At 43.1% G+C, this 14,462-nt stretch overlaps 1 protein-coding gene across 1 annotated transcript; it reads right to left on the bottom strand.

The window, feature by feature from the left end:
* Positions 1 to 8,472: 8,472 nt before the first annotated feature.
* On the bottom strand, positions 8,473 to 11,977 carry LOC139471181 (transcription factor HES-1-A-like). The gene is made up of 4 exons (XM_071253462.1): positions 11,766 to 11,977; positions 11,271 to 11,366; positions 10,273 to 10,360; positions 8,473 to 9,609 (listed from the first exon to the last, which is right to left on the bottom strand). Exons 1-4 carry the CDS (start codon positions 11,835 to 11,837, stop codon positions 8,969 to 8,971), a joined length of 897 nt encoding a protein of 298 aa, XP_071109563.1. The 5' UTR covers positions 11,838 to 11,977; the 3' UTR covers positions 8,473 to 8,968.
* Between the last annotated feature and the right edge of the window lie 2,485 nt (positions 11,978 to 14,462).

The following is a 14,462-nucleotide window of genomic DNA, read 5'->3' as shown; positions in this document are numbered from 1 at the left end:
ACATCCATATATATATTATATATATATATATATATATATAGAGAGAGAGAGAGAGAGAGAGAGAGAGAGAGAGAGAGAGAGAGACAGTCCCCGACCCCGAAATAAAGTTCTGTGTACAGGTTTAATAAAAATAACTCAAATAATTCTGCAAGGAAACCCACGATTATTAAAAAAACCTCAAGTCTTTTAGCTTCAGAGCTTACAGAGGATGAACACAGGCTCCTCGGGCTGATGAGGGGAAAGAAAGAGGATGGGGGCGATTGTTTCATTCAACATTAGCTCTGGGATCTTAAAGAAAGACACAGATATATGTAAATGTAACTTCCAGTCAGATATAACGGAGCCATGTTTGGTTTCAAAAAGGGAAATGACTGATATCTTCGTTTTAACCCACGCGTTCAATTTTCCTGTTTTGTTTAAGTCTTTATCTTCAAAGGGACAGGTTTTGAATACATTCAAGCAATGTATCATGACAGCCGAGTCAAGTGTTGATTCGGAACATTCAGGCTGGGGGTCTGATGTCAAGATCTAGGTCAGAGAAATCAGCTGCACTCCGTATGCTGCCGAATTAAGTAGGAGTGGAGCGCAGTATCAACCATGTTGACAAGCACTTGACGTGTGTGTAATGCGCATTTATATACAGATGGTTTCCCGATTCTAAAGTAAGCATATCAATTCTCATACGCTTATGTTTTGTTCGCTTGGCCAATATCTTTTAAAATAAATGACGATATTTTTACATAGGACTTCATAATAACCAGTGTTATTCATATTGCCGTCTCATGTACCTAATCTACTTCACTAATCTGTTTTTACATGTCTCAAACACGTACATATAAAGTTACTAAGAATGGCATAAAATGCATCCAATGTTAATTAATGTCTGACACATTTATAATTACCGAAAAATATATATCGAGATGCCCTTTGTTCGAGATAAGCAGGTTGTCGAGATGAGACCGTCATGTGGTCAGATTACATTGGTTAATAACATTACATTGTACGCGTGTTTATAACCCGAGGACCAGATAATCCAGTGATTGACGTCATGAGCGTCAATCCACTCAACTTGGATACGTTGAAGTGGAATCGGTCACGACACCGAACTTGACCACTCGATCAATTTTTTAGGTGCCTCTTCGACAAGCAAAGGTTACCGACCCTGGGTTTCTTGCTCAGAATCGCCACGGGTTTCCAGCAATATAACGCGGGGTTAACACAGTGTAGAGAACAGAACTCAGGATTTTGGCGTGACGAGCAAACGCTTCAACCCCTGGGCTACTCCTAGTCCAAGATGCTACTGCGACTGGTTTGGGTGATGGTTGTATTCCCGATACCTCTGCATCTCAGTGAATGAGGTTAGTTGAAGGACGTTTTGAAAAGTATTTCAGTTCACGATATATCACGTTGATGGATTTAAACTACTCCCCAAATTCTTAGTGGTAATTTTTACATCAAGCCATAAAATAATAAAGACATAATTATATTTGCAAAATACTTGAAACATTTACCTTTAAAGGTGAAAGCTATAAAGTCGGATTCGGTTGAACACACATTAATATTTTCAAAGCGGTACCTTTGATCCTTGCACACCTGTACATACCTGTAATTAACACCACGAAAACAAATACACGCTAAATGAATCATAGTCTTAGTCTGCGTGTGTCTTGTCAAGATAAATAGCCTTGCGGAATGTAGTACAAAATGGCGCCTCCTGCCACAATCCGGGTACTTTGGCCGCCATGTTTTCTTTTCCGATCATCTATGAGCTAATCGACTCATCGGCTCCTTCTGATCCCCTCGAAAGACGCGCGACCCCCTTCCACGCCCAGCACATCGTCTCTCAGATCTCAAAATGAAACGCAAATGTCCCGAGGGTGTTGAGTTTAGGCACAGTCCGCGCCTGGGGGGTGGGACTCAGAACGTGAGATGAGACCTAACAAATTGTTCGCAATGACTCTTGCCCTGGGGTCAAAAATCTGCGATAACAAACGCTTCTTTGATTTGGGTAATTGTGTTTGTTTCGGCGTCCGTTTGGTCGGAAAGCAATTTTGTACTCAATAATACACAACAACACTAATCCCTTATTGCAATGTGCCGCTCCACTTTTGAGATCTCTTCATACTATTAAGTGTTATTTTTCATTTAGGAACATGGCTTCAACGCCTGGAACATAGTATGACAAGAAGTAAGAGAAAATAGAAGGGTATTGCGGAATTAAAATCATTTGGGTTCTCAAGTTTAAACGGAAATTCGAAAATTATCGGCTATGAACCTCTGAAACCCTGTGAAACAAAGAATAAAACAAAATTTTCATTCAGGGTAAAGCATGGTTTAAGACCGTCACTCAGTAAGTATTCAAAACACATATCCGATCGTTAAAAAACTTAACCTCTTTCATATCTCTGTATAGGAGATAAAGAGAAACAAATAACATATCTATAGCTAGACGAGCAAGTAATCCATTTGTCATTGCCTGCTTTTAAAACTGAATGGAACAGTAGAAGTTTGTACATCTCTCAGCAACAACCCAGCAGTCTTGTTTGTTTGTTTGTTTGTTTGTTGTTTTACGCCTCACGTAATCTTCCAGCTGTAATTCGGCGGTTTGTAAATAATCGAGTTTGAACAGATAATCCAGAGATTGATGTAATGAGCGTCAATCCACTCAATGAGGAAAGAATGAAGTGGAATAAGCCAAGACCCCGAACTTGACCACTCGATCAATTGTTTAGCTGCCTCTTACAACCAAAAGTTACCGACCCCGTGTTTCGTACCCAGAATCACTACGTGTTTCCAGCAATATAACGCTGGGTTCACACATTATAGGGGCCCCGGGTGGCCCAGTCGTCTAAGGCGCCGCGATTCGCTGTGCAGAGTTGCGTCCCTTGGGCACGCCAGTAACCTATTGTGGGTTCGAATCCCGGTTCGCCCCAATTATGTTTCCAGGATTGTCAGCACCATACCCGTGCTCGTGGGTTTTACCGTGGTAAACGTCTAAGACCTGCATCACTACGGGTTTTCCCATATTAAGCTGACACGCGTGATATAACTGGAATACTGTTAAAAGCGGCGTTAAACCCAACTCACTCACGCACACATTGTATGGGTGTAGAGAAAAGAAAAGACTTTGGCGTCACGAACGAACGCTTCAACCGCTGGGCTACCCTTAGTTAACATAGTATTGCGGTTGGATGAGGTGATGTTTGTGTTCACGATACATCCTCAACACAGTAAGTGAGTGAGTTGAGTTTCACACCGCTTTGAAAGGTATTTCAGTGTATATCATGGCATTGAAACTACCTGGGGTAGTAAATCCTAAAATGACCCACGTATGAGACGTCTACTACTTTAGTGAAGCCAGACACCACGGGTCAGGTGCTCACAACCCAAGAATCATTATCAAGGCAAATTTGGAATTCGAACCAACGATCATCGGATACTGACACGACGAAGGGAGGTAACGCTGCACAAAACACGAAAAGAGATACATAAAGGCCCTACTGCCATGAGAATAATATTCAACAATAACGTAGTACAAACAATGGTTTGACAAATTATACTGTATACCCACAAGGAAAATCACAGGACTATCTCACAGCTCCCGAGGACCAAGTCACCTTCACAGCAAGATTTTAGTGAGAACCTGATATTTTTTAACGATGTTTGCAGGTACGCTGATGACGTTTACGTGAGGTAAAAGAGATGATTGTTAACTCCATTTGCAAACATGTCCGCACCGAATAACAAAAAGCCGCACCAAGTTACTAGCTTGTAAGTGTAGTCAAGCTTTAGCCTTAACCTGCGTTCAGGTGGTCCTGTCTCGAGGTGGTCCTATCTCCAGGTGGTCCTATCTCCAGGTGGTCCTGTGTGGGTACATCATTGTGCTTGACTGGTAGCATTAACTTACAATCGTTCCCTTAACTGCTTTTCGAGGTCATCGAAGATGGTTATTTTATGAAAGTTTGATTTTTGTATGTTTTACGTTGCTGTAAGTGAGTTGGGTTTAACGCCGCTTTTAACAGTATTCCAGTTATATCACTGCGTGTCAGCTTAATGTGGAAGGAAAGCCCGAAGTGATGCAGATCTCAGACATTTACCACTTCGGTGAAACCCACGAGCACGGGTATGGTGCTGACAAACCTAGAAACATAATCGGGGCGAACCGGGATTTGAACCCACAATCATAGGTTTCTGGCATGTCCAGGGGACGCAACTCTGCACAGCGAATCGCGGCGCCATAGATGACTGGGCCACCCGTGCCCTCTACGTTGCTATGACTTCGGCAAACCTACTGTAAGGGTACATGTGAAGGGTTCACTGTACCCATTCTGGGAAGCGAACCCGAATGTAGGAATATAGGAACGAATGCTTTAACCACTGAGCTACCTCGACAATTGGCGAAAATATGGTTATTAGGTACAGTATTTGTTACGGTAATTGGTTCAGTATCAATTACAAGTCAAGTAACACAATACACTTCGCACCGCAATGTGCTGTACAGAGTTGTGTACCTTGGGCATACCAGAATCCTATGATTGTAGGTTCGAATCCCGGTTCTCCCCAATTGTGTTTCTAGGTTTGTCAGCACCATACCCGTGCTCGTGGGTTTCACCTAAGTGGTAACGTCTAAGAAATGCATCACTTCAGGCTTTCCTTCCCACTGGGGGCGGTCGGGTAGTCTATGTCGATTCCCGACATGTGTACAATGTGTGAAGCCCATTTCTGGTGTCCCCCGCCGTGATATTGCTGGAATATTGCTAAAAGCGGCGTAAAACCAAACTCACTCCTCCCCACTGAGCCGACACGCCGTGACATGACTGGAATACTGTTCAAAGCGGCGCTATACCCAAACAAATTCACTCACTCACTCCTTGTCGTTCATCACAAACATGTTTAGAAAGACTCGGTACGAGTAACGGAGCAATAGAAGTCGCTTTAACTTGTGAAGGCGTTGCCACGCAACCTACTTCTCCGATATTGATGAGAAACTGGAGTCTAATAGTTCGTAGACAAGAAGTGAACAACCTCGGAAAAGAATCCGTTTCAGCTTACTTATAAAGATTTCGCAGCGCACGGACTGTTGGGAACCAGTCTGTATGAGAAGGAATTAGTTCTACACAGCTGATTTAATGCATTGTTTAACTACTAGTATTTTACAATCACGTGAACAGTCGTCTCGGTGTCCCTCAACTGTGACTGAGTGTGGAACTGCCGCATGGTATCTTTTTGGGGACAAGCGCTATGAAATCGGCATTAGTCCGGACTAGTACAAGCAGACGTACACGTCGCTATAAAAGCGCAATAATATTGAACGCCCTTTTACCTCACCTCTGGTAGCACGTCATGACCGAAGAACGTTGACACAGGCTCATGCTATCAATCACAGGTTTCATATAATACACCGCAAAAGCTATAAATGATTCATTTACTGCATGTTTGCGATACGGCGTTAATGTGATAGCACTGTCAACACCAAGTCTTCAGATCGTTGATAAGGAGCCTCCTGCAGCTTAAGGGGGGCACGTTGTAACCGCGACGTTGTAACCGCGACCCGTCGACACAGTCATGGAAATCACTGCAAAATCCCATGTCTCCTGTGAACTAACTGTACAGGAAAACCTCGTTAATCCGGACACAACCAACCCCTGTAAAAACGCCCGGATTAAAGAAACCTCAAAATAGAAGACACATTGATATAAAGTAGTTTCTCTGAGTATATGTGTAGACGCCCCTTTTCCCCACAGTAATCGTCCGTAATATGGGGGTTCCAGATTATTAGGGTTTTAACTATACACGAGTGATGACCTTAGAGATGACATCACAGGGACGTAAAACAATAACCCTCTGTATCAAACATAACTACACCGGTCTGTTCATGAAGAACTCCGTACAGTGCAACCTCTTTAATGCGGACGGTGCCGTTCCCAGTATTATCACCGGATCAACGAATCAATTAAACGGAGTAACGCTATTTGTATATATGTACATACAAACACTGCGAGTTGGGTTTTTTAAAAACAGGACATTATTCCCATTCAAGGTTTTCTTAACACACTCAGTTCTCAATGTAGAGCTAAATGACTTGTAGATTTAACCACGAAACCGAACGCGCAATGTATGATGAATAAGATCATGACGGAAATGCCCCTAGCTGACCGAGGATGACTTAGATGAGTGTTTGTTTGTTTGTTTGTTTAACGCAGCACTCGTCACTATTCCAGCTATATAACGCCGTAAATAATCGAGAGCTTGATATCATGAGCATCGATCCACGCAATTGGGATACGATGACATGCATCAACCAAGTCCGCGAGCCTTACCACCCGATCCCGTTAGGCGCCTCTAACGCGTGATTAGGAGACTGTAATATTGATATTGCCCCAACGAGTTGGGAGACGCTAAAATCCCCTTGTGGACTCCGAGTTAGAAAAGACCCCCAGCAACTTCTGCTTGTATGAGACGACTGAATGGATCGGGTAGTCAGGTTCGATGACTTGGTTGATTACATGTCGTCGTACCCCGACGGCGCGGATCGTTGCTCACCGTTTCAATCACCGGTTTGTCGGGACCAGATTGGATTATTTACTTGCCGCCGTCAGAAAACTGTGCGGCGTCAAATACAAACAAAACAACAACTAAGAGCGGCTACCTTGTTGTTGAATCGAACACGGACTTTGTGGAGACGGTCAGACTTATCAAACACTTGGCTGAGTACCGCTTTAAGGAAGATGTTGCTAGTTTAAAGCGCTGGGTCGATGGTGCATGCAAGGTGGCAACTATTAATGAGTAATACAGGAAACCGTTCATACACAAAAGTGTCGGATGCAGTGATGCTTTTCAGCCGACTGGCGACTGCCAGATCATTGTTACTGAAGTAACTGAACACTCTTGTAACAGGGCGTTAACGATCGGTGTCTGGGTACACTCGCCCATATTGTTTGTGTGTTTGTTGTTTAACGCCGCACTCACTAAAAGTCCAACTATATGACGTCAGTCTTGAAATAGTCGAATCTGGACCTGACAATCCGGTGATTGACATCATGAGCATCGATAAATTCAAATGAGATGCGATGACATGCATGAACCACGTCAGCGAGTCTGACCACCCGACCCATTCTGTCGCCTCTTCAGATAAGCATAGTCGGCTCTTACGACAAGCATAGTCGGCTCTTACGACAAGCATAGTCGGCTCTTACGGCTAGCATAGTCGGCTCTTACCACAAGCATAGTCGCCTCTTACGATAAGCATAGTTGCCTCTTACAACAAGCATAGTCGCCTCCTACGACAAGCATAGTCGGCTCTTACGACAAGCATAGTCGCCTCTTACGACAAGCATAATCGCCTCTTTAGACAAGTATAGTCGCTTCTTACGACAAGCATAGTCGCCTCTTACGACAAGCATAGTCGCCTCTTACGACAAGCATAGTTGACTCTTTAGACAAGCATAGTCGCTTCTTACGACAAGCATAGTCGCCTCTTACAAGCATGGGTTGCAGGGACCATTCCTGGAATTCCGACGGGTATCGCCCTATTTGTCCTATAGACCGGTGTTGTCAATTGTCTAGGTACCTTGGTACAAGGATCTGCGCAGTTGTCTACAGTGTCTGCAACTCGGGATTTCCCTAAGCGAATGCTGTTTAACGCCGCAGTCAGCAATACTCAAGCTATATAACGACGGCCGGTGAATAATCGAGTCTGGATTAAGGAAGTAAACCAGTGACCGAACGCATGAACAACGATATCATTTTACGCCGCTTTTACAAATGGTACAACGTTTGGGAATCGAACTCGGGTCTTCGGCATGACAAGAGAACGCTGTAACCACTATACTACCCAACGGTAACTACCCAACGCCCTTACATTCAGGAATAAGGTAACTATACACGGCAGTTTACATAGGAGTGGGATTCACAAGTTTGTTTGTTTGTTGTTAAACGCCGCACTTAGCAATATTCAAGTCATATGACGGCGGTCTGTAAATAATCTAGTCTGGACCCGACTATCCACTGATTGACATCATGAGCATCGATCCACGCAATTGGGATCAATGTCATGCATCAACCAAGTCAGGGATTCACAATTACTGGATTGTCTGGTCCAGACTCGATTATTTACAGATCGCCGTCATATAGCTGGAATATTGCGAAGTCCGGCGTTAAACAACAAACAGAGACAGAGAAAGGCCCATTTATGGAATCGAGTTAAGCCACATCGTTGTCCAATTCTCCCGATTATATTAACAAGTAAAAAGGGTTAATCAAACTTTAGAACATGGCAGCAATATTTCACGTTTACTGTACAACAGGGGATATCCAGAATTGATTCTTAGTTTACCTGTTGTGGAATCGAACTCGTGTGTTAGCACTATCTACTCGGCTAACTAAGTAGAATTTGATGTCGCATTTGTATTTGTTTCAGTTCAAAAACGAATGACTATAATTGTTTTATATGAATCATTTTAATAATCACCATCAGTAACAAGGCACGTTAATGCTAATAAATATCACAGAGCACGATCAGCTGTCGAAGTGTCACGTGACACGATGCATAGAGTTTGTGTTGAATATAAACTGTTCGGATAACGTTGCATAGTCTTTGGTGTTAATATCCGTTTCTTAGGGAATGTCAATTGGTCCATTGGAAAGGCTTGCCTCCTTGAGGAATTGTCAGAAATAATTTGGCCCTTAAGAATAACGACCAATGCTATTAATATGTCCCACAGTTCAGAACAGGTAACCAAGATCATATTTCCCCGTTGACCAGCAACAGGGGAGACAACCGCTTCTCGATAGTCACACGTTCCGTCATCAAAGGAATAGCGTAATTGCATCATCCAGTTCATTTTGGCTCATTCGTCAATGTTCATTGAAACATACACGTACACATGCGCAATCGACATGTGCTAGCGGTGTGACGCACATGTAGTTCCACTGTAATGTACACAGTCACCATTGTCATATACACAATTCACCACGGCCTCCACACCGACTCCTCCGCCACCGGTCGGACGGCCGCTGGGCCGGGGGGGTGGTGGGGATACACGGGGGACATGGGAGGAGCACTGGAGGGGGACAGGGGGTGGGGAACAGGGGATCGATTCACATTTTTCTCACACGGCACCGGAGAGACCGCTTCCTGTTTTACACACGTCTCAACCTTTCTGTCGGAAGAGGGCGCCGCATATAACGGCACGGCTTGCACGGGTGAGGGTGACGTCAGAACGAACGCCACCTGCCCTGTGGGTAATGTTCCGGGGATGAACTGAACGGGCGTGGTTAGGCACTGGGGGTTCATCTGAAGCTGCTTGTGGGGTGATGGTTGTTCTTTCACCATTGTCTGAAACGCTGAAGGGTTTCCCATACAGGCACTTCCGGTGTAACCCGGATGTTGTACATGTATCCCATGATGCCCTGTTTGCTGCATGGCAATGTCCGCCACCGGTTGGGAGTTTAGAGTTTGGAGACAGTTCGCTAGATGACCGAGAACGCGAGTACGCATGTCATCCCCGATTGTCGGTACGCTGGACAGATATCGCATCACCTCCCCAGCGCACTCGTTGAACCCAGCTCGATATTTAGTGATGACATCAGGGCTGGTTGCCATGGCAGCTGAAAGATCATAAAATTGTCTAAGTTAATTACAAAAGTTCATGTGGTTACCACAATACAAAAAGGTTAAGATCGAAAACAAGATATATGTTTAAGAAAATTCGATTCGAACAATCAGGTACGCCAGCATTACACAGAGAAGAGACCCGTGAAAATACGAGGTAGAATAGGTCTTCAGCAACCCATGCTTGCCGTAAAAGGCTACTATGCTTTGTCGCTAGAGGCGACTAACGAGATCGGGTGGTCAGGCTCACTGACTTGGTTGAAGCATGTCATTGTATCCCGATTGCGTGGATCGATGCTCATGATGTCAATCACTGATTTGTCTGGTCAGACTCGATGATTTACAGACCGCTGTCACATAGCTGGAATATTGCTGAGTGCGGTGTCAAATAATAACAAAACACAGAGAAGAACTTTGAGTAAATTAAGAGGGTAAGTGATTGTACGCAACAGTAAGTAACATGACTGGATCCGACTGAGCGTATTCGGATCTGGGGTTGAACCAGTGGTTTATAACATGAGCATAAACCACGTCACTGTTGTATAACTCACGCTGGGATTAGAAGCGGGTTAACCCATATGGGTCGATGATATCATATTTGATTATCCACAACCAACAATACCCAACACCTTCATATAAATATCTTTATACGAACTCACCAGCCATTTGATGTCTCTGGACGTTCCTCAGATGTTTCACTGTAAGTTCCAAGATGTCAGCTTTCTCTAATTTAGAATATTGGGCATTCTGAAAATAAACAAAGACAATTAGTTCACAATCAATTGACATATTGTTTAAATCTTTTTTTTTAAATCCTACAAAGCAATCAAGAACTGTTCAAACGGTTGATAACGCACATATAGCAAAGATGAATATATATTTTTTTATTCCGCAATAACGTTATATAATAACGGAATATTCTGGAACAAGCATCTAAATTTTCCATTCTCTTGAGGATTTGCCACGTGTTTAATTGTTCTTGTAAGTACAATATAAGCACTTGTGTGTTTAAGTAGAATGGAGATGTATTCTATAAGCTTAAAGATAATGAAGAGATTATGACACATTTGAGGTGGCCGCCCTTTCAACGCAGTGCGGGTAATCCCGCCATGTTCGCACATCGGGTGGCGAGATTAATTAACGAAAAACCTCATTTCGATGGAATTAATTACTGATGCAGGCGCACCAGCAAGAGCTGCTCTTTGCTTCAATGGACGGAGGTAGGGCGGCGTAAATGACTATTCAATGTGGGACAAATGGTTTGGTAACTACAAGAAGATTAATTCCGTTACACGAGGAACGTTAAACCGGAAACCTTTGCCTTATTATCATTTGATTATTGGTCGTCACGAAACTGTTTCAGATTTATTTCAAACAATATTTCCTCCTGAACTAACGACTTCCTTAGACTTAGTTTGGTATCCTGATCCTGTTTTTTATTTCCCTATTGGTTGAAGAAATTTGCATTTTATTAAAGATTGCATTTTTATGATAACTGAGATTGACATGTGAATTTTCAAGGAAAGGACTGAGTAATTCAAGTGTAAATCATTCAGTGGATCTGAACCTTACTTACACATTCCTTATCTGAGGGGTCATAATCTTAGCATAATATACCCCTGCCTCAAGAAGATGGACAGGTTCAAGATGTACTCACGTCTTTTTTCATTGCTTGCAGAACCAAAGTTTTCAGTTGCCCCAAGCACGTGTTGATGCGTGCCCGTCGCCGTTTCTCCATGAGAGGCTTGTTACTCTGAAAGCATAATGATGACGTCATAGCACGTGCAAAACAGGAAGACGACAGAAAGAAATATATAAAGTTTGGCTTTGTATTTGAATCTATCATCTAATTCAATATCAAACTTTTGTGTTAACGTAATTTAAAAAATAAGTCATTATAATTGATATACTTAACAAATGTAACTACGTCATATAACTGGAATATTGCTGAGTGCGGTGTTAAACAACAAACAAACTTATTATAGATATCTACAAATTTGATCAAATGGGCTGAAATTGACAACAGTTTTAAAGAACATATCGTCTGAATGGTTAGACATTTCGATTTGACAGATGTCAAGAACTTTACAAAAAAAAACTCATTGCAACAAAGTCAATATGATGCAACTGAGTATATAAATCATTTACTTACTTTTCTATAAGACGATTTACATTCTTCCCCTTTTCTGGGCGAAGAAGGACCGCTTGAATCGCTTTCTGTCATGATCAACAAGTGGTCGTCTGCTTCTATGTCGTCTGCTCGACTACAGGTGGTTGTTTCTGCTCAGGCAATTCCTTCAGTCAGACCGTGAGAATGACGTATTTTCCTGGTGACATAGCTATATAACCAAGGTCCATCATACCTCTAGCGACCGGTGTGAAGATATATCGCAACCCGTTCCCACGCTCGCATGCCGCCACGCTCGACCAATCACATAGCTCCATTTTGGGCACGACAGTTATCAGGCAATTTCATTGGCTGTACGTGTTGTGACAGTGTAACTGTAATCTGACCGCGAGCGACTCAGCTGTCAATCAAGAGGTGATTGTGACACAAATAAACACTAGCGCGTGCCAGGCAGCCGGAGCAGGCCGACGGTCCCCTGTGGGAAAACCCCGCCCCTAGGGGCCCGAGAGTAGGGTCGCGGTGCCTGAGCACACAATCTGTTGATAAGTATGCTGCTACTCGGCTCAGCAAGTGCCCCGTGGTCCGACTTATCAACAAGCCAGCACATTCCGGCGGTGGGACTTCATCCGCGTCACGAGGTTGACGGGGCGACTTAAATACAACCCGCGTCGCTTTATCGTTATAGTTCTCTCATCTTAACTATTAGACTATTAGTTTGTTTGTTGTTTAACGCCGCACTGGACAATAATCCAGCTATATAACGGCGGTAAGTAAATAAGTTAGTCTGGACCAGACAATCCAGTGATTGATATCATGAGCATCGATCTACGCAATTTGGATACGATGACATGCATCAACCAAGTCAGTGAGCCTGACCACTTGATCCCGTTAGTCGTCTTACCCCAAGCATAGTCGCCTCTTACGCCAAGCATAGTCACCTCTTACGCCAAGCATGGTCGCCTCTTACGCCAAGCATAGGTTGCTGAAGACCTATTCTATTTGACTTATGAGTTTATTAGTGTGTGTGTGTGATTTTGAAACAAATCTCCAGCTACGAATGTAAATAATAGAGTCTGGGTTTGAGAAACCAGTGATTGACAGCATGAACTAAGAGCAATGCCGTTTAGGCAAGACGTCACACAATATGCCGAGGCACGTTTTGCAACCACCCAATCTTCGTTAGTCGGATTTCACGACACGCATGGAGTACAGGACTCTCTTTTGTCAGAGTTTTATGAATGTACCTTACGTCTTGGTTGTTTGTGGCTTCATGTGCCCGGATGAAGACCGCTGTTTTAGGTCACTGGATTGCCTGGTCCTGGCTCGACTATGTGAAGGGCGGCGTGATATAGCAGTCATATTGGTGACTGCACGCTATCGTACCTGGCACGAACATTTTTTTTTTCATATTTTTTTTTTTTATCATGCAATTGGGATCGATGACATGCATCAACCAAGTCAGCGGGCCTGACCAACCGATCCCGTTAGTCGCCTTTCACGGCAAGCATGGGTTGCTGAAGACCTATTCCACCGATGACATTGTAGGCTAAGGACATTGCCACACGCTACACTGTGCCATTCAGAGTGTACGTGTGGGTTGGTGGTTAACGACATTAAGGAATGAATGACTATCATTAACGCGGGGTTAAACAACAAACAAACAATCCCTCTCTTGGTAAACATTTTTCCCTATGTACAGAAGTTATTTATCATTCTCAGTGCGTTTTCTGAAAAGAGCTGATGGCATGAAAATAAAACAAAAACTTGATGTAAATGTTTCTCCGGAGCGACAACTCTAAGACTTCCTCTATACTGACCTCAAGCGAGATTTTTTTTAAAATTTAATTGAACTAAGTTAGTCAACAGAATGGGTGAAGAAAACGTTCTCTGTATCATTTCATTTTGTAATTTTTTTAAATGGAGAGAAACGTTAACCATGTAGTTAAAAAATGTTTGATAATTTTTTCATGAGATCCCCAAAGCCCGGGAACACGACAGCTATTTTCATATCTGTTTCACTAAAACGACAGCTACTGTACCAACCACCAACCGAATCTCCCTGCGGGAAGGTGCGCGAGCGTGTCACGTGACAGTGGTGGGAAATATCGCGAGATGTACCTATCTTATCACCGCGAGCAACAGTCACTAGGCATAGTTCACCTTTTGTTTCGAGTCAGTGCCTGTAATTCGGACCAAGTTAATTTTAGAAGTTGGAAACTTAACAGACAGACATTACGGAAACGGAGAATTGTTTTATCTGGGTGTATGGGGCTCAAGAGCAGACGGTAATATCGGGCCGAGCTTCCGTTTCAATGAGTCATTAAAACTATTGCTGCTCGTGAAATTGACAAGAAATTTTCTGCCCCATGATAACTTGACCACATAATTTGATCACGACTGGACAAGCGTGAACTGCCTATGCGCTGGTGTGTAGAAAACATCATCTCATGCAGGGTTGTTTTAACCGTTAGGTGAAGCTGGTTATTGTTCGTTTAATCTCAATAAATATTTGTAACGTTATTCTTGCTTTCCGTACTCAATGCATGCAGAATGGGTATAACACATTTATTTTCGGAAATTGCGTAAACAACTTAAGCCATAAACCGTTATGTGCGTCAGTCCGTTCTGTTTGTATTATGTTTTACAATCTCCCTGGAAGAATAATAGCTCGTTCTAACAATTGTTAGCAACTAAATATTACACATTAAACAGTAGTTGACA

The sequence above is a fragment of the Haliotis cracherodii genome, unplaced genomic scaffold (assembly GCF_022045235.1).
Source record: "Haliotis cracherodii isolate W230 unplaced genomic scaffold, xgHalCrac1.p SCAF_22, whole genome shotgun sequence".
NCBI lineage: Eukaryota > Metazoa > Mollusca > Gastropoda > Lepetellida > Haliotidae > Haliotis > Haliotis cracherodii.
Note: the sequence above shows the minus strand (reverse complement) of the source record. Positions and strands in the feature narration are given on the sequence as shown.